Source organism: Trichogramma pretiosum, unplaced genomic scaffold (genome assembly GCF_000599845.2).
Source record: "Trichogramma pretiosum strain Unisexual culture from Peru unplaced genomic scaffold, Tpre_2.0 scaffold86, whole genome shotgun sequence".
NCBI classification, from domain to species: Eukaryota; Metazoa; Arthropoda; class Insecta; order Hymenoptera; family Trichogrammatidae; genus Trichogramma; species Trichogramma pretiosum.
The window spans coordinates 341,110-367,226 of NW_019640815.1; the positions used below are offsets into that span (position 1 = coordinate 341,110).

A 26,117-nucleotide genomic window follows, 5' to 3' on the forward strand; every position below is an offset into this window, starting at 1 on the left:
CGAGCTTTTGCCAGTGTCGCGTGTGCACGGCAGCAGTATGTGCGTTAACTTTTGGCTTCTCTCTGACACTCGCACACACACACACACACATGTATGTTCTCTACTGCTGCTGCCACATCGTTCTAAATGGCTTTTGATCCAAAAGTTTAACTGCCCGGAAGCATTGTGTGTAGTTCTAAGCGATAAAAAGTTACTTCTGAACTTGCTTATTTCGAAGTTTAACTTCCCTGCCTCGGGTGTGCGCGTTCGTGTTCGCGCGTGTGTATGTGTTAGCAGCTGAGCGAGTACGTAGTACGTAGCATGTATGTACGCGAGTGCGGCACCTTTCATTCAGCGCGCAAAGAAAAAAAGGACGAAAAAGAATCGTACGCCCGAGATACGATTGTTCGATTTTATACATAAAATAATTAATTCAGAGGGTAAACTTTGGCTCTTGCGCGCGCGCGCGAATGGCATTATTGGCACGCAAAGTTTTGATTGCCCAAGTATAGAAAGCGAGACAGAGTTCGTCGGATGTGTTATTTTTAGAAAAGTATATACACTGCGTGCAGCATATGAAAATAGTCTCAGTTTTCCATGCACGCGGCTCTGTACGCAGTGCGCTCATTGCCTTTCAAATTGCGCGCGCGCGCGCCGCGCAACGAGATCACGCTGCTCCGCTCTGTTGCTGCTGCTGCTGCTGCTGCGAGAGCCGGGCACAAAATTCAATATAAATTCAAATTTAGTTTTAGTAACGCGAAAAACTTAATGTAAAAATGATACAAAAAAAATAAAAAACAAATTGTGTATACGCTACAACTGCGCCGTGCTGCAATTGGCGCGTCTTTGAAGCTCGAACGCAATAGCATAAATGAATTTCAGATTTTTTCTACCAGTTTTTCGGAAAGCAGCAGCAGCAGCAACAGCAAAAAAAAATTGTATACACACGCGATACAGACAGTTTCTAGCTTTGCTTGTCGAGCAAACAACGCACACACTCGCTGCAAAAAACATTTTCCTCCGCGCGTCGAATTTATTCGAGAAAACGAACTCACGGATATGTGCTCCACGCATATACGTGTGCTGTCTATACACGCAGTTGGCAAAATTCGTTATATCCGAAAGAGGAATTTTTCAAAATCAAAGGAAGCGTAGAGATATATATCGTACGCACGCATGTCTACCGAGAGAGTAATCATCATGGTCAAGCGTGCGGTATGTGCGCGCGTTTTTCTCTTTGAACCTGCGGCGTGCCTCGCGCGCACACCGCCCCCCGCCAGAATGTTAATTTGTATTTAATTAAAGCAGCTATATGGTACCCCTGTCCCTGGAAAAGTGCCATACCGTACGCGTCGAGAGCTGCGTATGGTTTTCACACCCTCTCTTTTTGGCATTTCTCTCTGAAAGCTTTTATGCTCATTGCTCTTTTGAAAATTCCTCGCATCATCGGGTGTTAATTCGAAGCTATATACGAGCCGTGCAGTCGGGAGGTATTTTATTGCGCGCGAATTTTATAACGCTCAGGACCGAGAGAAGCGAAACTGATCATCCGCAGGCGTGGAGGGTGCGATGATCGCAAGCTCGTCCGCGCCCTCCGCGTATTGTTGCTCGTTTTCCGGTATACGCGCTTCCCCTTACGATCGAAACTACACGGAGAAAAATGTGTAAAGTAGAAATTGTCATAGTGTTACTTAAAAGTGTGATATCTATAAGGTTAGAGAAAAATCCACTTTATTGTAACAATTACAAAAATTTTTATTGCAATTTCTCTTGGTTTGAGAAAAGGCTCAGAGCCGAGGTCACTTTTACAATTTTTTTTAATGTTTCGTAATTTTTTTCCAATTTTTTTTATCGTTTTGTCTCAACGTTCCAACCGATCACCTCTCGATCAGCACTCTTTCTTGCAGCCAGCGTCGTCGTCGGGCGTGCTGCAGCCCACGAAGGTCTCGCCCAACTCGGGCGGCGGCGGCCTCTTCTCGCCCGTCTTGACGACCTCTCGGCCCCTCAGCATCATGTCGTTGTGATGCTGCTCGTGCAGCGTCTCCAGGTAGGCCTTCCTGTAGCGCATGCAGGTCTTCTGCACGCCACCCGTCCAGCGGCAGTACTCGCCGCGCTGGGGCCGCTTCAGCTCGGCCGCCTCCCGTGCCACCTGCTCGATCCAGTTGCACCAGTTCTCGGCCACTTCGGCCTGGCGCACGATGTCCTGGCTCCAGTGTCTGATCTCCTTGGACTCGACCTCGGCCGGATGGTCGGCCAAGGCCCGCTTGATCTGCGAGTCGAGCTTACGCGACAGCCAGACGGCTATCTTGCCCGTGGCGACGTTCAGCAGATCGCGCAGCTTCGAGTCCTGCTTCAGTATGTCCTTCTTCTCGCCGTCGAGTATGTCCTCGAACTTCTCGTATATAGCCCGATGCAGCCTGTCTACCTCGGGCTGTCCCGGCATCACGGGTGGCTCTCGCTCCAGGGCGCAGAACAGCGCCTCGATGATCTTGCCGAAGGTCAGGAATGGCAGATCGCTGGGCTTGGCCTTCTCGATCTCCTCGCACAGGCAGTTGCCCTCGTCGGTCTGGCAGTCGATCGGCTCGGCGGGCGGCGCCGCCTGGCACTCCTCGGTCTTCTTCGCGCAGGCCCCGGCCCCGTCGTCCTGCTTGAAGCACTGGTCGTCGGCGCCGGGTATGTTGCAGGCGCCGGCCCCGTCGTCCCCGGCCCCGTCGCCCTCCTGGCCGTCCGGGCAGTTCTCGCCCCCGGGGCCGTCCGGGTCGCAGGTGTCCTTGGGCTTGATGCACTGGTCGTCGTCGTCTCTTGGCACCCCCGCGCACAGCTCCTTCAGCTTGTCCATGATGTCGCCCGAGTCCTCGAGGTCGCTCAGCGGCTCGTCCTCGGACTCGCTCTCCTTATCGCTCGACTCGTCTTCCGCCTCCTTCTTGGCCGCCTCCTGAGCCGCCAGCTTGGCCGCTCTCTCCTCCAGCTCCTTGCGACGCCTCTGGCATTCGGCCTCGAGCTCGTCGGCCCCCCTGGATTCCGCCAACTTCTGCATGAGGTTCACCACGAAGTAGGCCAGCGACTCCGCGATCACCCGCATCTGCTGGGAGCGACGGTCCTCGCAGTGCGGATCGTAGCCCTGCTGCGCGCCCAGCTGTTTCAGCACCAGGGCGGTGATGTCGCGATACTCGTGTCGCTTCTTCAGGCAGTCGTCCGGGCGCTCGATCAGGCTCCGGCAGAAACGCTGCGCCAGCGACTCGCTGCACGGGCTCCTGTGCTTGTTACCGCACACCACCATTGTCGCGGATCGTCGAGAGCGAAGCTCGTGTGTCTCGAGTCAATAAAAATATTTGGCAATTTTGGCCGAAATTTGGACTTTTCCGAAAAGAAGAGATGGGTTGAATTGAATTTTGGTAACCTCGAAAGGGAGTCGAATGCGCGTGTGTCGTGGCTCGCTCGGAGTCTCGCTTGAAGTTGCATTTGTTTGTTTTTCTTCGCGCGTAAGGCGTGTTCGTGTGCAGCGTACAGGCACTCCAATTTTTCTTTCTAAATTTTTGCACAATAAAAAACGTAGTTTTAAACGGCTGGCCAAAACGTGTCATAACATTTACTCTAAAGTTAATGATTTTTATACTGCACATTTACTAGATCAATATGTGCTTTTTTAAGTATAATCTTGAATACTGCTGTTATTTTATGAGATTTAATTTCAATATACTCGACTTCAAAAGAAACGAAAAATGCTGGAAAAATCCAAAACTATAATTGAGAACTGAGTCAAGCGTGTCGAAAATTACACGTACTTTGTTTTCTTTTCTTACATAGTATAGTAGCTGTAGAAGTTCATAAGCTACCGCTAGATGGCGAGTTGGCAAATTCTCGAAAACCAAAAGAGAAAAGACAAAGTCTTAGCATTAAGTAAGAGCGAGTTTTCAGTTCCTCAAGCACTCCTACAAAGAATAAGTGACCAAAGAGTTACAGCTTTCAATTTAGTGTCGCGTGTGCAAACACGCTTGGGACGCGTTGTCCTTAGTATACACGCGCGAACTCCTCTCCTCCCTTATATATAATACGTGTATAGCTGCAATTGGCGCGGAGGCTGTGTATACCGTGTTTGGGGCCTCCTTGGAAAAATCCTTCAGTGTCTCTCACTCCGAGTGTTTGTTCTTGTTTTTATTTCCACCTTTGTTCCCCAGGCCCGCTGGGATTATTTTTGACTCTACCATATATAACGAATGTAAATCGTAGCTCGTTTCTAATCTCACGCTCTCGTTTATTTCGTTGAATTACAGATCGAACGCGGCTCCAACAGCGATGATCCACCAGCACTCGGTGCCGTACAACAACAACAACACCAGCAGCAGCTGGACAGTCGTCGAGCAGCAGCGGCACATCTTCGCACCGCCACAACCGCTCGTCATGCGCTAGTTGGCACACAGTGATCGTATCACACGCACACAGATAAAGAGCAGACAGCTCAGAAATGGAGGAATTTCGTGGCTCACCGGCGGCGCGTCGCCTCGATCCGAGAGCCCGCCTGGCCTCGGAGCTGCTGCAGGCGGCCGGACTGGGCTCGTCGTCGTCGGCGCCCTGCAGTCCTCAATTGGCGAGACACGGCGACTCTTCGTCGTCGGGTCCCGCGTCGCTGGGCTGCCAGAGCCCGAGGATGGCGCGCCGAGGCCGCCAGGGCCCGCCGCCGCCACCGCGGCCCAGACACAAGCAGATACTGGCCCAGCATTACAACGAGCCGCCGGCCTACGCCAACGTGCCGAACAATTCGTCGAGTCACTCGTTCAAGAAGGACAACAACTTCAGCCTGCAGAGCTTTCAGGACGCGATGGCGGCCAAGGCGGCCGGCTACGCCGAGCTCCGCGGCGACAGCCGCAGCAGCAGCCCGATGTCGAGCGTGTCCAGTCCCAAGCTCAAGATCAGCCCGTTCAATTTCACCTCGGACTCGAGCGGCCACGTCGAGTATGTAGACAGCGGAGGCCGATCGTTCTCGCCCACCTACGAGCCGCTGAGGGTGCGTTCGCCAAATCCCACTACTACGGCCACGTCGGCGGCGGCTAATACTACTACAGCGATGGCGACCTCGGGAAGCAGTAGAAACTCCTTCGAGAGGAGACAACCTGCGTCGTCGTCGGAAGACAAACAGCAGCAACATCAAGCCAAGGATGCCGTGCAGCTTCGATTGTTCTCCACGGCTTCGTCGTTGTTGCAACAGCAGCAGCAGCAGCAGCAGGCATCGTCGTCGTCGTCGTCGAAGGGATTCGATCGCGGGTACGAAAGCGCCGTGGCGGATCTGAACTGGCAGGAGAGATATCTGAAATTGCAACTGGAATTGCATCGCACGCAGAACGAGGCCGTCAAGGTGCAGGACACGCTGCGCGAAAAGGTGAGTGAGCTACACGTCCGTTTACCCGAGCTTTAATCAACGGTATACGAAATGAAGTAGGCGTACGCGCCGAGCCGTTTGTATAGGGCCTAAATAAGAATCTAGAACCGGTCGTTGGGTTCGGAGGAGAGAGAAGCGCCGCCGTCATCGTCGCCCTCGGGGGACCAATCACGACAAACGATCCGTGACTAAACCAATAAGTGAGCCCGTTCCAGAAGAGAGAGAGAGAGCATATATACATATTATACCGTTGAACAGAGCCATCGGTTGTGTCCGAGAGAGGGACCCGATGCGCCGTTTAAATGGCCTAGACGATAGTAATAGCCAGGAGAGCGTTACTCGAGGAAAATGGATTTGTCGAGATTTTTTTTACTCTCTTTTTTTTTTTATTAGTACGAAATGGCTTTCCGATTTTTTTTTGCACAAACAGAGTATGTAGATATAGAGCGAAGAAATCGTTCGACGCCGCTGATGACACACGCGCGTGCGAATGTCTCGTCTCTGAATCATCGTTCTCTCTTCGTGCGCATCGAGCTGCTGCCGCTGTCCAACATACTACTACATACTAAATGCAAATTGAATATAAAGCCGGGCGCGCGGCTGTTTATTATAACGAATTCGAAGTGACACGTGGCATGCGCCAAACTCGTAAATCGTCCTCGTCTTTTTCGATCCTATTATACTCGAGTGTGGTCCCCCCAGAAGCAGCAGCAGCAGGAGCCTGCCGAATTCTCGTCTCGTTAATAATATTCATACGCGCGATAAAAGCTCTTCTCCTTATACCACTACGCACCACCACGGCTATATCCCGCGCGACGATTTGCATATCATTTCTAAATGCTCCGCGTATATATATATACTCGAGGCTTTTGCCTCCGAGAACCCTCTTTACTCTCTCGCTCTCTCTATTATGCGCTATACGCGTGAGAGAATCTACGCGCGCGCGTGTACGTGTATAAACGCAGTGCTGCGCAGCGCTGCTGCAGAGAGAAAAGAGAGAAGAGAGATATAGAAGGAAGGAAGGAAATTTCATTCGACGCGTTGCATACGTCAATTGGTTATAGGCTTCTCTTTCTCTCTCTCTTTGCCTTCGGGGGGGCAACTCGAATACGCGACGCGACGCCGACCGTTTTAGTATGTACGATCACGAGCGCGGCGATTTAGCCTATATGTGTGAGAAGCTCTATACACGGTACTATGTGTAGCGCACACATAAAATGGTGCGCTCGCTCTATAGCTCTAGCTAGCGTTAGATAAGGCTGCTGCTGCTGCTGCTGCTGCAAGGATAGATAGTACAGCTTCGTGCAGACCAAACGGTGTAAATTGCCGCGCGGACTTTCTTTTGTCGTACACGTATAGATATATAGCTGCCTAAGCGCTCCACCGGCTATGTAGGCTATATATAGGTTTAAAAGGTATACGGGGCTTGGAGCGTCGTACCGCCACTGGATTTTATTGCGTCGCGAATTGGGTCTCATTGTTCGCCTTTTGCCCGAGTTCTTATTGCCGTGTACAGTACCCGAGAGAGAGCGAGAGCATATTGATGGCGTAACGGTGCTGCAAGCACACCTATATAAGTATATAGATTCTTTCGGGGATCGAGCTTTAGGAATGTTTGAACTTTGGCTCGACGCGCGCCCATTCGAAGCTCAAAGTCCGTGACGATGTAGTCTTATATAGCTGATGTGTTTTGTGCCTATATATATTCATGCGTTTTGTTTAGAGATTGGATTGTCCGATGATGGTCGCGCGTGCATGTGTGTTTGTCCATTACTCTTGGCCAAAATAAACAGCTCCCCTCACGCTCGAAAAGCTCTTTATATATTATGTACATATATGCGTCTTGAGTATACACAAACACGTGCGCGCGTCTGAATGTTTGGCTTTCTTGCCGCGACGTATAAAAGCTCGGAGATGAATGATTAACGCGTGAGAGAGAGAGAGAGAGAGAGAGAGAGAGAGGTGAATCAATATCAGCGCCACTTCCTTTCGAGTTTATCTTATGTATATTAAACCGAGGTCAAGCACAACAATAGATCGTGAATTCGCTGACGCATTTGCTTTTCATCAGTACTATTGTTCACGAATACGTATTAATAATGCGTTGATCCGAGCTCGAGTCAAAATTTGTTTGTCTAAATTTCGACTTCCCCTGTATAGTAGAGTCGAGCCTCTCCGGTTTCGGAACGAATTTTATCAAGGAAATCAAATCACTTACCGCAAAAAGTGCGATCTCCTCCTCCTCCTCCGTGAAAATTCTGCCGCGCGGCAAGCACCAGCTGTTTCCGCTCAGCTAGCCTATATATAATGCTAACGAATCGCGAGCCGAGCTTTTGTTTCTTCGCCCGGGAAGCTCTCTATCATTCGATTTTCTACCCGCTGTAAGAAGAAGAAGAAGAAGAGAGCCAGTAAGGGGGGGGGGGGGGGGGGNGGGGGGGGGGGGGAGAGAGAGAGAAAACGGGGAAAATAATCTTCGGAAGCTCGAGCTGAAATTTCATTATGAATACAGATTACCGAGAGGAGTGAGAGAGATGGAGACTTTGTTCTCTTGCCTTGCGAAGATATAGAAGGACGAAGAAGAAGAAGTAGGAGAGATGCCTATAGGCAGTTTGTCAGCTGTGCGCGCCGTAAGCATGCGGAGTAATTGATTCTTTGTCGGGCGGTGCCGATGTGTGCATGAAATAGAGAGAGAGAGAGAGAGAGAGAGAGAGAGAGGCGGCGATTAATTTTCACTCGACTGATCAACGAGCGAACGAGCTTTAGACTATATACGCGGGGAGGCTTTGATGTTGTTTTATACGCGATTAAGCGTATATTATTTCAATTAATTCGAGCATATATAACTCGCGCGCTTGCTTGCATTCATATTCTCGGAGTTTAATAATGAAATGCAACAAACGCTGTACTGCGCGAGATACGCGTGTTACCTTTGCTGTTTCTGCTTTTTTGCAAATTGAAAAGCTCGCTGAAATTACGTCCTCGACAATAGGGAGTAGAAGAATGAAGTTAAAGAAAAAAACACTTATACCGGTTAAAGCCCGGAAGTTAGCAAAGAAAATGCAAAATGACAGTGCGCGCGCGAGCTTCGTACGTAGCTATATACGAGTCAGCTTAGGTATCAGATTTAATGTAGAAATATTCCTTGCTGGTATACCTGCCTCTGTGCTGCGACGTCGACGGTGAACGGCGTAAGAAAAGAAGTAGAGAAAAGAAAGGAGGAATAAAGTTTAAAATGGGAAACGGAATAAAACGTCGACGGAAATCATGGAAATTACAAACATGCTATGTCTTGCATGAATATCGTACGCGACTTTCTCTCTACCCCCTTTCTCTTTCTCTCTCTGGAACTTTTGAAGAATTTTGCAGTCCCTCCACTCGAGCACACGCAACCGTACCACGAGAGAATATTCATAATAACAATAAAAAAATATAGTAATAATGATAATCGTAGCCCCGCTATAAAGAAAAACAATGAAGGTGGACGTTTAGGGCAGCTCACGTGCCATTTATGTATGTATGTATATAATAGAGCCTCGAGACCCGAGACCATTATGATAATTTTAGACAGTTGAATTTTTATAGCGAGTGCCCGCGAGGTCTCTCTACTCGTGGTATGCGTCGAAATGTTTTACTCCTACTTTGCCGCTGCGCGTAGGGGTTTTTTTTTACAGTAAGAAAAAAGGCAGCGAGTGGAGAGCGTTTTTACAAATTTTATTTTGAAATAAAAAATAAACATCTCGTACTGAAATTACCATTCAAATTTAATCAAGTATATATATGACAATTACTTTTCATCCGTATAAAATTTGTCGAATGAGGTCCGGTCGTGAATTAATTTGTATAATTTTAAATTTGAATATGAGAACTTCATTACAATATAGTTATGAAAATTATAGAATAATTTAAAGATAGACTATAAAATAACCAAGTTGAACTTATAATAAAACAGATGATGCCTCCAAATAATGACTCAAAAGCAAAAAAAGAATAATAATTAATATAATTTACAATCGAACTAATATTATTATTCTTGAAATGTTTTATTGTCATCGCAATTTAAAGTACGAGCTAATCCAGAAAAAAATTATTCCTTCAAAATGCATGATTCAAATGAACGTCGTCCTTTTTTATTTATGACAAATTTTTTGATGCACTCGTTGCATTTGTCAAAGTCAAACTTCGATGTAACTTAATTTCTTCGGTTTCGATTCACGACTTGTGTACCTCGCGTCTGTGTTGATTCAAGCTTATTTTTTTAATGAACGTCTTTCCACAATCGCTACATTTATGTTCCGTTTGATGGACGACCCTCATGTGTCTCAATAAGGTGTATCTCGACGCAAATTTCATATCGCATTTGACACATTTGGGTCCGTCGCATTCGTGATTGTTCCGACCGGACCTGAATTCGTATATTTTCTCACAAAATTCGCACTTTTTCATTGCGTCTTGATGGACCTTTAGCAGATGTCTTCTTAAATGATGGCTCCACACAAATGATTTATCGCAATGATCGCATTTGTGTTTTTGACTTTCGTGCTCTTTTACGTGTTTCTCGAGTTGACTTTTGTCCTGGAACATCTGATTGCAATGATCATATTTATGTTTCGGTATTTTATGCACTTTTACGTGTTTCTCTAATTGATCCTTGTCCTGGAACATCTTATTGCAGTGATCACATTTATGTTTTTGGCTTTTGTGCACTTGTACGTGCTTCTCTAATTGATTCTTGTCCTGGAACATCTGATTGCAATGATCACATTTATGTTTCGGTATTTTATGCACTTTTACGTGTTTCTCTAATTGATCCTTGTCCCGGAACATCTTATTGCAATGATCACATTTACGCTTTTTTTCCTTCACATTACCAAGGTGTCCAATGTTTATGTGTCTTATCAAATTAGACTTATTGCAAAATCCTTTGCCACATTCGTCGCATCTATTTTCCGCTTCAACTTGATCCTTCTTGATGCCTCCTCGTATCTTATCGTGCTCGACTTTGGCGCGACTCTTGTCCGGATGATTGATTTTTTGCGCTAATTTTTCATCGCGTTTGTCCTGCGACTTGTCCTTTTCGACGGCTGGATGTTTGACCCTCTTATGCCTGATCGCGGACTTTCCTCGATGCACCAAGTCCCGATGACGATCGAAATCTCGCTCGCTCGGGAACGTCTTGTCGCACGCGTCGCAGCGATGTCTCTTCGCGTGAGCCTTCCATAAGTGCGCCCGCAGATTTCGCTTGAAATTGAAAATCTTGCCGCAGGTCTCGCACGGATGTTCCTTGATTACCGGATGAACGATTCGCTGGTGCCTGATTAGATTTTTTTTCGACGCGTACGCTCTGGGACACGAGTCACATTTGAATGATTTTTCCTCCGCGTTGGAGTCCGTTTTTGCATCACTCGATACGTCATTATTGTTGATGTCCACCGAAACCTCGCTTTTTACAATTATTATTTCACTCGCAACACGTTCTTCCGCTTTGATTTCCTGCTTGAACTCGCGCTCGAAATTGATCAAACTATGAGTTCTTCTAAATTTTTTATGATAATATTCCGAGCTCGATTGTTTATCTGATTTAACTTGGTTAAGAAACATGATTTCGACTTATTCCGCGATTCACCTACTTTTTGCTGCCAACTCGCCAAGCTCAATTATACGTTTGGAATAGTGTCGCTCGATTATTTCTGTTTGTTATTCGACTAGTGCGTGTATGTTTACTACCGGTGTTTACGTTATAATATTGCCTATATCTACTTCAATCATCTCCGAGTCTTTAAAATTTCGACTATCGCGTAAATTTTAATTGAAAAATTTCTTGTAGAGCTTCCGAAGCCCCTCGAATAAATCAAACTGTGTTTTTTTCTCTTTCTCTTTCCCCATCGTTAATAGCTCTCACATCGAGACGGAGTTAAAACACCGTATCGGTCCCGAAAGTAGTATAGTTCCATATTCGATCAGACGGGAATTAAATTTTAACGACTCGCGAGCGAGCGAGCGAGCGAGCCTGGGCGTCATTTTTCATTCTCGCTCGAACTATTAAAAAAATAAAAATAATAAAGGAATAAAAATGTCGTCAGCCCTTCCGCTAAAGTAGAAGAAGAAAAAAAACGTAAATTTATCAATTTACGCTCGAAAGCCTCTCTCGGAGCGGCGCGGCCGTGTCAGACCATATTGCGCGCGGCGCTATAAATAAAACTCATCGCGATGACTTTTCGTGCGTTCACCGAACGGAAAAAGACTTCACGCGCTAATTGGCAGCAAAACGAGGCATGTATACGTATACTAGCTGCGATTGTTCGATCGAAAGCGTTACATAATGCTCGAGGTCGTGTGCGGCAGCATCGACGAAAATGCAAAAGTTAAACCCTTTTTAGTAACCGAGGAACCGAGGCGAGTCCCCGTTTGACTTTTGCCTTCTTCACTCTCGATTAATTTCTCTTTATATCGTACAGGCATGCCACGCGTTTGATGTATATATAAATTCCCACCGCGCCTCGCGTCAAATTATAATTCGAAAACTTCGACTCTACATATACACACACAGTTCCGAGCCACAAAGCAAAGAAAAGCCTCTTCCCCTCCCCCGAATTGGTTTCGCTTTTGGCCCAAGACGCAGGAATGATTATTCAATGCACTTCCGTTTTAATTAGCGGCGGTGGCTGCGACGGCGGTGGCGCACATATATTACATATTATAAGGAACCCTGCGCGCTCGCCGTGACTCCGTCGTAATACGAAATTTCCGTGAATATAACCACCCCGAGGCAGTCTTTCTGCGCCTATATCGCAGCAGCAGCAGCAGCAGTCACTGCAGCAGTGTTGTAATGTATATATAACGGAGCCAGGCCATAAGTTATCTATGCAGCAGCAGCAGCAGCAGTAGCATAACAGAGAGACACAGACACACAGAGGGCAGATTCATGCATTCGTTCTCGCGCCTAATGCGAGAGGTATGCGCGACATGTGCCTATATATATCGTTTGTGTATGTATACAAATGTGTGTACGTGAGCGCGAGAGAGAGAGAGAGCGTCGTGTATGTGCTCGTACCCATGGCCTGAATGGAATGTATGGGCTTATGCAAATTTAGGAAGAGACTGTACTGCAGCGAATGGCCCTGTGTGTGTGTACGGGTATGCGCGAGTCTCTGTGCAAACATGAGTTATTAATTTTATGCAGATTAATCTGCCGTAGAGAGAGACGACGACGACGACGGCGCGTGCTCGGGCGTAAATGAAAAGTAAATACGGTTGTATATATCATCGAGCGTTTGTTGCATTGTGCGCGCGCGAGAGCAAAAAAATAAGAGGAAAAAATTATCGCGATCGTATTTATCGATTATTATCACACGATCGCCGCGCGCGCGTTACAATTTGGTTCGTGTATATAACACGCAATAATGCGCACTTCTTTAAACGCCTGTAGGGGAACGTGCCGCGCGACGCGTTACGTATTCGTTCGAGGCCTATATTCACACCACGCGCATAAATATAAACGCTCGAGGGCGTGTATATACAAACGCGCGTCGATTTGCATAGATCTTGAAAAGAGAGAGAGAGAGAGAGAGAGAGAGAGAGAGAGAGAGAGAGAGAGAGAGAGAGACGCGGCTTGAAGCAAGCGAGCACGAAAGAGAAAGTCTTAATCATCGTTTGAAATTCTAATTTTTCATGGGGGCATTCATGCGATGTTGTGCATGATCCTCTTGATACAAACAATATGATAATATAATTTTTAGCGCGTACGTTATCGTATAAACCCGACGAGTGGATTAAGTTTTCATGTCGGGAAGGAAGCCGCTAGCTGCTGCAGCTTTTTTTCTATTTTATAACATTTTTCCGTCCAATTTTTTTTCTATCTACCTCGAAATTAAAAAGTGGATGGGTATATGAAAAATATAAAAAGATTTTTTTTTTGGACGTATACGTCGACGTCGGGAAAAATGAAACAAAAATAATAAAAGCGTCACAGTCATCAATATCGCGTCCCACGAATATATATCGGCATGTATGCGATTTTTGGTGGAACAAAGGCCGCGCGCGTGCCTGCCTCTGTGCAGCTTCTCTCTGCACGCCCGTGTGTATCAATATTGATTCGATGCAGCCGTGTTTGGCATTTCTTTTTTAAACTCTAAAAGGTATTTTTTTTTAACGGATAGAATTTCCGAGTTCTCTCTCTCTTTCTCTCTCTTTGTCGTTGGGGTCTGAAAAATTTGCATTTTAAATCGAAAAGAGAGTAAACGAGCTACGAGTGAATAAAGGTAAATACACAACGGCGCGGCGCGCGGCACACACAACAAAGAACTCATTACGACGACGACGAGAGTAAACAGGAGAGAAAATAGGTAAAAGTTCGCAGGCACGGAGAGGAAAGAGTGAGCAAGAGAGAGAGAGAGAGAGAGAGTAAGCTTGCGAGAGAGAGCTTGCAAGAGAGGAGGATTCAAGTGGCAAGTTAACGAGAGGTTGATAGACGCAACTGAGTCTAATACTCTCTTGAAAAGAGAAAGAGAGCGAGAGAGGAAGGTAGAGAGATATAGAAGAGGGCTTGCTCGACCGTTAAATCGAAAAATTCCATCCAACACGCGCGCGCGTGCAAGCTCAAGCTCTCTCTCTCTCTCTTATATGGCGCGCGCGAGAGAGAGAGAGAGGCTGAACTTCCTTAATTGCCATTTTCTATGCCACTCTAGCTCCCTCCCTGCAGTCCTGCAATATACCCTCTGGATGCGGAAAATTCCTATTCTCCTTCTGACCCTACAAATTTGTAGAATAGCAGGATACAATAACAATAACAACAACAACAAAATCCGCCCTTTTACATTTCTTTTGTCGTCCTCGCAGCTTTTACTTGTCGCGTCTATCGAAAGGTACAAAAAAAACTTTTTTTCCATTGGTAATGCTACTGACGTGTGCTTTGTAAATGTTATATATATGTACGAGGATTTCACGAACGTAGAGCTTCACGCGCGACAACAAAAGCACACGCCTACGCGCGCCGATTATATTCTCGTCGGCTTGCTGCAAGCTCTTTCTTCGCTTCGCCTACTCGCGCGCGCGTGTGGGTGAAATTTCCATTTATAAACGTCGATACAAGAAGAAAAAAAACCAGTCGATCTCCTTTCATTTATTATTCCTTTCTCTCCTCTTTTTTTTTCAATCACTCGATACGCGCGCATTCTCACACATACGCAAGTAAAGGTATTTATCGTGTGCGTGTATGCGCCTGCCGCATGGCATCGATCGTATTACATGCGCGATATGGCACGCACACACACACACACACACACACATACAGCCACTAAATTATGGATAATCTAACGATATCGTACGTAAGCGCGCACACGCGCGCCTAACAAATCTCAATATAAGTGATCGATTGCTTGCCGAGCTTTGTGTCTGTGCGTGTGTGGCGCAAGCTCTCAGGCCGATAAAAATCTTTTATCCCGGGGTATACGGCGATGCATTATATTATACCGGGGCTCGCGCATAAATTCAAATAGTCACACGAGTGCATGAATCTAAATTTGCAATTTCACGTGTGTAGGTACGTGTGCGTTATATAATACGTACGTATACATAAACGTGGTGGCAGCCGTTTGTTTCTCTGCATGAATGCTGCGCTTTCTTTTTATCTATACATGGACTATTGCGGGCAAAGATTATTTTAAGTATTAAACGACGGCGGACACGTCTCCCGGAATCCATAGCCGAGTATTGTAATTCCCACGTGAGTAAGCTGCGTACTATAGGAGCTTTTGGCCCTGTCCAACGCTTTACCGCATTAAAGCGTGAAATATCCAGCCATTATCTTGATTTGTATCGAGTTGCGTTCTTCGTTCCTCGTGCGGGGCTGTTAATTTTTCATGCGACTGCCTGATTATCTCTCTCTTTCTCTTCTGTATACCACCTCCCCAATCGGCTCGAATCATGTGGCAATGATCTCACGAATGTGTTTCGCTACTTCTTCTTATGTACAACGAGGCAAAACACATGCATCTCTATTACATTGACGTTAAACGCGTGAGAGTACATACGTGTATATAGAGGGGAAAGATTTCGTTTGCTTAAGGGATTGCCACTACCGTACGCCTGTGGTTTGTCTTCTCATCTGTATACGGGATAATTTTTCCTCCTTTTTGTCTTTTCCTTTTCTTCTTATAGTGTTACGAGAATAAGGGAGAGGCTTTACTTGTCTCGTTAAGAAGACGAGACAAAGTGACTGACGGCTGTTTCTCTTCTTTCTTCTTTTTTTTTTTTTGCTCGAGTCGTTATCCGTGATCAATCGAGAAAGTGTATACAGAGACGAACGAAGAGAAAAGTCATGTTAATATTGACGGAAAAATGATTAGATCGTCCCTTTCGTGACGTGTACCAACTTGGATTTTCGAGGTGCGTTGAAAGTTGGAAATCAAATAAATTCAAAACATAAGTACACATAAATGCAGATCGCGATTTGTACGCGCTATCGCACCCTATACAACGGATAAACGTAATTGAAGCGTAAAAACAAAAGTGTACGCGTAAGTCGCGCGTGGAGTAAAGTCTCTCGGCTCGCTCGCACGCCTCCGAAGAAACGTGGGCTAAATTTCATTTGAAAAAATAAAAAGTTTACAATAGCTTGTGCAAAAAAAAGGAAGAAAAAAAGAGAGCGAGAGAGAGAGAGAGAGAGAGAGAAGATGTAACAAAGAGAGATTATAAAGAGATAAGGAAGAAATGAAAGAAGTAAAAAGCGATAAGAAAAAAAGTCTTCCTCAAGCAGCAGTTTTCTCGCTTTCTCTCTCTCTCTCTCTTACTGTTGTATGTGTGTATGTGTGTTTAAAGCCATATAAGACCGCCTTCGAACGCGCGGCGCCCTCGATGAAGTCGACTGTGTTGCAGTTTTTTTTGTACCTTCGCCTCCCCCGTTCTCCCTTTTGAAAAACTTTTCACACCTCGTCGCGCGCGTCTTTATATATATAATAATTTTTTTTTTCTTTCCCACCTTTAAAAGAAAAAAAATCTCCTTTTACTTATTTCTTTTTCCTCTTTATCTCTATCTCGAACGACTCTGTCTATAGCACGTATCCTACGCATCATTTTTACTTCTCCGAGCTCCGTCGTCGTCGTCCGCGCCTTCATTGAATCCGCTCTGGATATATACGTCCGAGATGATATTTTCTCTCGGTTGGGGGGGAGGAGAAGGAGAAGAAGAAAAAAAAATTGTGCATTACGCGCGGCTGAATTTACACGAACGCGCGTTGCGATCGTTGCACTATCTGCTTCGCAACACGCACACAGGCACTGACACACACATATATACATGGATCCATATTATGGATTTTGCTGCGCTCATGCACTGCCGCTGCCGCTGCCGCTGCCGTGTGGTATTTTGTATTCCACGTACGTGCCTTAACCCGCCCCGGCATACGCATATATATATATATATACTCCTCCTGCTCTTCTTCTTGCTGGTGCAGCAGCGGCAGCGACGGCACGGGAAAGTTATATCACCCAGATATCTCAGTCGATGAAGTTTACGGGGTGTGTGCAGCGCGAACTCGTTGTGTTATCGCTCGAGACAAAAATGTGTCTGTGTGCATAGTACTGTCTTTTCAGCGACATCGGGAGTAGGAAGAAGCAGCAGCCGAGCTATAACATAAATATATTGTATAAATGTATTACGTGCGAATTTTATCGAGCTATTCATTTTCGATTTGTCGCGTTGCATTATGTATACGATAAAAATTCGTATGTGTGTGTGTGTGTATTTGTGTGTATTTATGTACTGCGAACTTCAGGTTTTTTTTATGTGCGTCTGTGTTTGTGAGTTTGCCTCGCGACCAATTATCCCAATTCTCTCTCTCTCGTCGAGCCAACGAGAAAACTCACTTATAGCCCAACTCTGCCGCTGCTGCTGTACTCTCTATTTTTCTCTCTCTCTTTCTCTCTCTCTCTCTCTCGGTCTCTTCATTAACGAACACAAAACGCACTCGACACAGCGCGGCGCATTCCCCAAGTCGTAACCATGGCGAAAAAAACAAGGAGAAGAAGACGACGACGAAAAAAAACAATTAAAAACAAAAAAAAAGAAGAAGACGAGTAAGAAGAAGAAGTAAACTCGTATTGGGCCAGTAGCAGTAGTATATAGCTACAACGATACAATCTTGTTATGTGTCAAGGCGCACACGCATACACACACAGCCAGCCGCCGAACTTTTAATCAAGGAGTCATATAGCACACAAGCCGAGAAGACACGTGTAGTACAACGTCGTCGTCGTCGTCGTCGTCGTCGAAATTTCGTCGCCGCGCTCAAAACTCGAAAATTTCATTAAACCTCGCCTCGAGAGGTGTATACGAAACTGCACTTGCACGCGCCCGGAAAGATGGAAGACTGTACTAATTGGACATGGTGTTTTTGAGGCTTGGGTAGTAGTGCACTTCGACGCTTGGGAGCTTACAGGCGCGAGCTTGCGCCAACTTGGCACTGCACGGATCCGTGTGTATATGTAACTTTGACATCGTGCATGTGTGTACGTAAGAAATTAATGACGCGATGAAAATTGACTAATCTTTCGGTAAACAAAGACTCTATCTTCTGCGAAGTAATTGCTCTTGCCTTGGAGTTTTCGAATGGGAATACGAGCAATTATTCTAGCCTCTGTACTACGTATACGGTATAAGAAAGAAAAGAAAACGTAGTACGTGAATTTTTCACACTTTCCGGGTGTTTTTCTGGAAATAAGGACACACGGCAGCAGAGAAAGAGAAAGAGAGAGAGAGAGAGAGAGAGAGAGAGAGAGAGAGAGAGACGTGTACCGCGTTATATAGCCAACACCGCCCCATTATCCTCCACTCGTCGTCGTTGCACAATTCTCCACTCCCCGGAAGTCTAAAGTTGCTCGCATATACACATACACGTCTTCTCTCTGCCCACTCGTCGTCGTCGTCGTCGTAGCTTCAAAAGAAGCTCAATCGGCCAGAAATAACCGCCTTATAATCAGCGTTTGGCCAGAAGAGAGACGACACTGGGAGAAAATCACGAAAGAGGCCACACAGCTATACAGAGTGAGTGAGAGGAGGAGGAGGAGCTCGAGAAACAAAAAAAAAAGAATAACACGGAGAGAAAAGGGTTGAACTCGTTCTATATATAATACACCGAGGCGAGTAATGGTACACACAAGTGACGCTCGCTCGCGCGAGATATAGAGAGAGAGCCGAGCGTTACCACCGCATCCATACGGCAGCAGTGTCTTTGAGATTGCAGCGTGTACTATATACAGTTGCAGCAGCAGCAGCAGCAGCGGCGGTGGCGGGCCGTGAGTCTCGCAGATGAGACCAATTAGACACACCCTTCGTCGTCGTCTTCCGCTGCTGCTGCTGCTGCTGCTAATGCTGGATACGACACGACCAGACTCCGATGTCTCTTAGCTAAGAAGATATATAATAGCACAGACCTAAATTCAAGTCAAGATGCGTCTATAATATTATTAAAATATCGCGTAAAATAAAATAAAAAATCGAGCGCAATCGATGTGAAAAATTATGCAGCTGCTGCTGCTGCTGCGCGAGCGATGATCAACGAGTCGAGAATTATATACATATATTATACAAGTGTATAACGCGTATGCGTAGATCGTACGGCTGTGCTCGCGGTATATGGCTCACCATCAATCTCTCTCTCTCTCTTTCTCTCTCGGTACGCTCTGCTCCGGCTTTAAATACTTTATAAGCTTCCAAGCGCGGGGAAAAGGCTATATACGCTATAACGCGATGAGAAAATTCATCGCTCCGTGTCGCGAGTTATGTACCTCGCGAATGAATCTCGAAAGTTTCGGTCGCGCTTGAAATGAAACAAAAAAAAGAATATGGTAGAAAAATGATTGCAATTAATTTTCCGAAGACCGCCCCGGTTACGCGCTGTTTCAAATGGAAGCCAAACTATATACTATTGCTGCTGCTGGTACTATTACTAGTGCGCGCTAGTAGAGCGAAAGTTACCGCACACGAATCGTGTGCGGGGGTGGTGGTGGTGGCGAAAAGTAAAAAAAAAGGAGAGAGAGAGAGAGAGAGAGAGAAAACTTTTTTCGCCAACGCCGTGCTCGCGTGTGAATGTAAACGAATCGGTCGAAAAGATCTTTTGAGAGAAAAAGCTCTCTTGGCTTCTTCTTCTTCTCTCTCTTTATATGTGCTATTGAATGGGAGGCTGGCTGCAATTTTCGAGCGATTGTTGTCGGCAGCAGCAGTGGTATAGAGCCGTTCGTCGTCGTCGTAGCCAATATATAACGGCGCCCACGTAAGATGAAAGGTGTGAAAAGAGGATCTGATTAAGCTTTCAAGAATCGTCCCTCCTGGGATTGAGAGAGACAGAGAGACTCATAAAAATGTATCACAATGTTGAGCCCCGGCAATCAACGCGCCTTTGAAGCTCGGGTCATTCATCCCTTTACACACCCGGACATCCGCGTGCTCGCGACGACACGCCGTGTACATTGTACACACGGGGAGAGCTAGTTCTGACACTCTCTGTACCTCTCTCTCTCTCTCTCTCGCATTGACGAAATAATAATCAATGTCAATGTATAGCCCCCCTTGTGTGCGCGTGCGGGTACGTCCCTTCATTAAGGTCAAAACGTCATTCGCACGCACCAGATACAGAGACACGGGGTGGTACACGACAGAGAGACAGAGACGATCGACAATTTCGAGGCAAACGTAGCTCGCGGTGCACAGTGCACGAGGGTGGAATTCAAAAGGGCGTACTGCTGCACGGCACGCACGCACGCTGCGAAACCGCCAAGTGACAGTCGGAAATGCGCTTCTATCTGCTGCTGCTGCTGATGCTGATGCTGTCGTCGGGGCCAATCATCGATGTTATACGTACTGCACTGTCGTACATTTATGTAGCATAGAGGTAGTATATATACGTGTGCGCGCGTGCAGCTAGAGCTAGGGTACAGACCCCGAAATATGTATATTGGTTTGCTGCGCAAGTGTTTACTTCCGTGCGTGGGCGTGTGTGTGTGTCATGTCATGTCATGTCTATATCAGGCGCAACCAGCCCCCCCCCCTACCTCTCCAAAATCAGAGGTGTGCGCAGCGCAGTGCATTTACTTTAACTCGTCTGCATCGTTGCAGTGTATAGTTTCTCTGTATCACACGTGATCGGCATTCTCGGCACGTATAGCGGCCCCGCGCGGAAAATGCAGTTATCGCTTACAATTAAAAAAAAAAAAAAAAGAAAATAAAATAATACGACTACCAATATTTAACTCGAATTAATTCGATCGATCATTTTACTGTTTCAGGTGAGTCTCTCGCATACGTGTATCCAGTTCCTCTCGTCAATTAAATACGGGGGCACGTAAAAGCTCTCTCTCTCTCTCGAGCTCTCGATTTAATCCGCGAGCCTTTTGGTAAGTTTCGGTATTTTATCTACTCGTCAATTTGGCTTCCTTTGATATTGAAAATTTTTGCAAAGGGTATAAAAGCAATCAAAACTTTATTACTCGCTGCTCGTCTATATATATATAGGCGCGCACGCACGTACGAAGCTGCGTTTTAATGAAAAAAGCTCTATATATATGTGACGATCGTATAATCGACGAGCAGCTGCCCATCATGCGACACAACGTCCTTTGTACATATAAAAGCTCGCCGCCCGGCTGAACGACTGATTATAGCCTCTAAGACCTGAACCAAACATTGTATATATATCGGTAACAAAATGACTCGGTGTATACGAAGAAACGTAGCCCGTGGTGTGTTTCGGATATTTTATAGCGACGCGGGCAAATCCGGGAGGGGAAGGCGATATTTCGTGTTTCAGCCGCTCGTTTCGCGATCTTCGGCTATTTGCCATGTGTCACTCTCTCCCTTCTCACTTAACTCCCTGCATGTGAGCACGCGTGTGTTTATATACACCGTACCGCTGCGTATACGCGTATACACACATCTCTTAACTTAAACCGCGTGACATATTGGCACGAGACTGCTGCTATACTGCTGCGGTCGTCGTCGGCCGATCGAGTCCCCCCCCTCCCCCTCCCGTGTACGCGTGCAATATCCATCTCTTTGCTTTCGAAGCTCGCAAGCTCGCGCGCGTGTCCGTTTACCGCACGCACACGTATACGTACGTCTGCGACTGCGAGCTTTCGTTCGCATTTCTCTTTGTCTCTTTGTTACCCGTATAAAATATATCTATACGTGTATACGAGTCGCGCCATCGACCACCGCCACCATGAATCATCCCATGAGGATCCTGTGTATACGCATTGTCCTGGGCCCGTCAGATTCGATGGCTTTTAATTGACCCCCGGGCTAATGTACTCGATCGCTCAAAGAACGACGCGACGACGACGACGACGATATAGTAGCGTGTATATTGGCGATCGATCGATCGGTTATATACACGATGACGACGTAGGACGACGACGACGACGACAGAGCTTTTCGAGCAATCGAGCTGAAAGCTTCGGCATGGGGATATAATTCATCGTGCGCGGTTTAATCGACCGATTTGTTTATATATAATAACAGACAAAGGCAGTGTACACGTACACTCGAGAGTACGATATCCTTTCGATCGTACACACACAAACACATAAACAAAAACAAAAAAAAAAATTACACAGATAAATATATATTTAGACACGCTGACTCGACACTTCTTTTCGGGATGGGAAGAGAAGGAGGAGAAGGAAGACAAAAAAATAAAGGAGAAAAAAGAGAGCGCACGAAAAAAGGGTGAGAGCTATATGTGGAAGCTGCTGCTGCTGCTGCTGCCCTAGCGCGATGAAATTGCAGCGTAGTGCACTTTTCCCTCCCGAGCTTGCACCTATATACCATAGGGCAGGTCGTTGACTCGGCGTGTATACACACATACACACACTTAGCTCTTAGACAACTTTCTTTGTCTCTAACGCTACAAGTGTGAGTGTGTGTGTACTGTGCGCCATAATACTTCGCGCCACGCTGCAGAGCAGCAGCAGCAGCTACTGCTATCTGCCCCGGTCACACTCCGGCACAAATGGCTCAAGTTTTCGGCCGCGCCGACGACGACGACGACACTACCGCGCTGGTCATTAAATGCAGTTTTGCTCTCGTCGTCGTCGACGACGACGACGCCCAAATAACGACGGCCGAGTCCAGTTTGCGGATTAATTGCCTTACCCTATACCGAATACACGCCTTCGCTCAGCTGCCCCCATGAGTGTGTGTGTCTATATAGCAACAACTCGTTAACGGCTACTTTATGGCCTTAATTAGGTGTGCTGCTGCTGCTGTGCTCGCGAGATCGTGACTCTCCTCTGAGGCCGAGATTTACAAATATTAACGTTTCGGAAATGGACGTTGCGTCGTATACGGTGTATAGAATATAATACCACCGCATTGGGAGGGTGATGGTGATGGTGCAGGCTCGTTTAGGGATACGGTCCTTTGTGCTCGATCCGCAGCCAACTGCACAATCTCCAATGCTGCTCTCACGCGCTTGTGTGTGCGTTAGTTCTTTCTCTGCGGCGTTATACGAAGCGAATGAAAGAAAGCCAAATCTAATGCAGCAGCAGCAGCGGCGGCATCGAGCACAGGCAACAGGTCTCGGGGTGGTACGGAGTGACTGCACACGACTATACACACACGCTCGTTATACCCATTTCGCTCGTTTCTTTTTTTTTTATTCTTTCTTTCGTGCCTCGTCTCGTTTCTTTTTTTTTTTTCGCGTGTTAGTCGGTGATTTCTGCGCGCATACACATGCTGGCGCGCGGTGATTTATGAATACATGCATGATGGCCTGCTGCTTCATCCCTCTCTTTTTCGGGAAGGTACCTCTTTCTCTCAACTTGTATACTTTTTATTCGCTGATAATATGTAGATTTCTCGAGGGATGTATGTATATAGAGCGATGTATATCACGGGACGCTTTTATGATTTTACGATGCCTAGAGGGTCGAAATTGCCGCTGCCGCTGCCGTATACGTAACGTACATACATCTACGTGTACCAACCGTTCCACTTTGATAGAGACATTATCGTGCCTTGGATAAAAGCTGTATTATATACATGTACGTATAACAACCGGACCGGACCAGTGCGATTTAACGGCTCGTGCATATATGCGCGCCGAAAATGTGTACGTGCGCTGCGTCCGCGCGTAACATCATGTCGAAATTAGATTCGAGAAAGAGAGAGAGTTGAATATCTCTGCAGACAGCGACGCGACGCGCGCAATATGCGCCGTGCCGTTCACCGGGTTGAATCTAATAAATTACTTTTGAAAAGCAGAGAGAGAGAGACGAAAAAAATTCAATATTCACCTGCCCATCTCTCGTTCTCTCTCTCGAAGCGACGAGCATCCAATTACCCAAGCTCTCTCTCTCTCTCTCGATTCCCAATCCTATTCACCAGAAGTCCGATCGGACTTTCGTCGCCTCCTCTCTCTCTCTCTCTCTCTCTCTCTCTCTCTCTCTCTCTGTCGCTTCGGCTGTATAAATTAAGGTCTCGAAATTGGCTCGGGCAAGCGTAACGTTGCACATACCCCCAGCCACACCCCCGATTTCCTCTCTCGACGCAGAGCCGTAGTAGTAGTACACGCACGCCACGCTCGATTTTCCACTGCGCTGCCGCCGCTGTGCCATCGTGTGTGCGCGCGTATACCGGGATTTGTTTGATCGAGCATTACCTTATTTTGCAAATAAAGCTGGATTATATAAAGGGCCGTACGTCGCCGGTTCGCTATATATACACATCGGTGTGCTGCTAGCGTACGTGTCTGTGAGTGTGTTTATTTTTTGTTTTACTTTCTCCTCGTTCTGTTTCATTTTATTTGCCCCGCTTTTTTGTAAATCAAGTACTACTACTCGATTATTTGGCCTCTCTACATTTTGCTACGCGCGCGTCGTGCCGCGCACCTGAGAGCTGAACCGAATTACATTAGGGCGCTGCTTGCTCGCTCTCGCAATAAATATTTTTGCGTTTTATACGCTGCACGGCGTCACACGATGTAGCATTATATACCCGTATGCATAGCGCGTATATTTATTTCGCGTGTCTTTTCGAACTTTCGCGGGGGCTGAAAAAGGCTAAAAGCACATTTCTCTTATATTATATGCATGTATCGTGTCGCACGACAGCAGCAGCAGCAACAACCCCTCAGGCCATTACATACTCGTATATATGTGACCTACTCGATGTACTTTTAGCGATGTAAAAAATGAAAAAAAAAAAAATAATAATAATGCATCGCTGCGAGTAATAAATCTCGGACCTCGATCATTTTTTTCTCTCTCTTCTTCGCACTTTCGAGGAAATGAGGTGTGTGCGTTGCAAGCGCTAGAGGTAGGTAGGGTGTCGAGGAAAGGAAAAAAAAAACACCAGAAAATTAAAAATCGCGCGTGTTTAACAAGCTTACGCTGCTGCACCGGCACGCATCATTTCATTTTTACAAAAGAGAAGAAAAAAATGTATACCCACGCCTGAGCATCGTGTTTATTTTAATATTTACACGGAAACGCGACGTTATTACATCGTACAGCAGCAGCATCGTGACAGCGCGAGCTTGCGAGCTTGCAGCGCCGACTGCACGATGTTTAAGGAGCGCGCGCGCGCGAAACTGAAACGAACTTTTAATGTTCCCAGACGTACACAAGACTCGACTCTCTCTCTCTCGGCACCGGCCCGAGAGAGCCGGTAACTTCATTTAGCGCGAGTAACTAACTTCATTTACTTTGGCTTGAGTAAAGAACGTCAGTGTTCTCTAACGAGATATGTATAGTAGCTGCACTGTTCGTTTCGTTTTTCCTTTCTTTCCACTCCGTTGATTTCTTTTTTTTCTCCTCCCTCTCTCTCTTTTTGCTAACGGCAAATACAAAACGGAAAGAGGCGATTTCTCGTGAATTATTATATACGCGAGCGCATTAATTAACGAAATTCAATCCAGAGCTAGTTTTCTTCGCGGCGGACAATAGCGCCACTACCACCTGCGTCTTTATACCCCAGCGCTGTTGGACACACACAAACACACAGAACAAAGAAATCAAATTTCAGAAACTTCTTTATAAACGACATGCAACTATATACGAACAATCTAACTTTTTAAATGAACGTAACAAAAGTTACCTTTTTTGTTTGTTTCGTTTTACCTATAGCCCCGGCTTTTTTGAATGGCGTTGATATATAAATAATCTCCCCTGAAGCGCACCGGACGTACATATACGAAAAGGACCACCGCAGCTGTAGCATGGCTGTACGGACGTTGAAATAAAATAGAAAAAAGGGGGAGAAAAAAGCGATATCACGCGGACAGACGATTCTGACTGGCGTATAATATGCATCGATACATATTGCGGCGATGTATAACGTCGAGAGACTATTTCAGCTTTCGGTAACTACTTTTTTCTCTCCCTTGTTTTTCAGCTCTGACGAGCGAAATATATCGTATCTTTGAGAGAACGGAAGGAAGAAGAAGGGTTGAAAAAGTTTCGATAGGTATTTTGACGTCCGTGCAACTACTGTACAACAAAAAAAGAACCACATGCAATTAATTTTTGTTATATCCGTCGAATGAGACACAAAAAAGGAAAAAAAGAAATCACATCTCCGCGTCGTGTCGAGGCAGAGACGATCTCGAGCTCGAGAGAATAGTATAAGAATTTTATATTACTGTCTCGAAACGACAAGTGTATAAGAGTAGAGTAGAGAGATTCGATAGCCATCGTCAAGTGAAACGGCCGCCGTCGACTTCTCTGTACCTACCTATACATGCCATATCTGAATGGCCACTTTCCGCGAATA

General features: G+C 46.2%; 2 protein-coding genes across 7 annotated transcripts in view; one reads left to right on the forward strand and one right to left on the reverse strand.

Moving 5' to 3' along the window:
* Positions 1-5,013: 5,013 nt before the first annotated feature.
* LOC106657545 (uncharacterized protein CG43867) overlaps positions 5,014-26,117 on the forward strand; it is a 104,178-nt gene continuing 83,074 nt past the window's right edge. For 3 of the 5 annotated variants that reach the window (XM_023462178.1, XM_023462187.1, XM_023462179.1), the window contains exon 1: positions 5,015-5,356. In XM_023462178.1, the coding sequence (XP_023317946.1) occupies positions 5,045-5,356 (312 nt within the window). In that variant the 5' untranslated portion in view covers positions 5,015-5,044. Of the gene's footprint in view, positions 5,357-26,117 lie in introns of all 5 variants that reach the window. The other 2 variants (XM_023462174.1, XM_023462183.1) reach the window with 1 other exon arrangement.
* LOC106657568 (zinc finger protein 43-like) lies at positions 9,097-11,039 on the reverse strand. 2 transcript variants are annotated; one of them, XM_023462198.1, is made up of 2 exons: positions 10,071-11,039; positions 9,097-9,989 (listed from the first exon to the last, which is right to left on the reverse strand). In XM_023462198.1, exons 1-2 carry the CDS (start codon positions 10,952-10,954, stop codon positions 9,566-9,568), a joined length of 1,308 nt encoding a protein of 435 aa, XP_023317966.1. In that variant the 5' UTR covers positions 10,955-11,039; the 3' UTR covers positions 9,097-9,565. The 2 variants fall into 2 exon arrangements, with proteins under 2 accessions (XP_023317966.1, XP_014234641.1); XM_014379155.2 differs by having other exon boundaries at positions 9,097-11,039.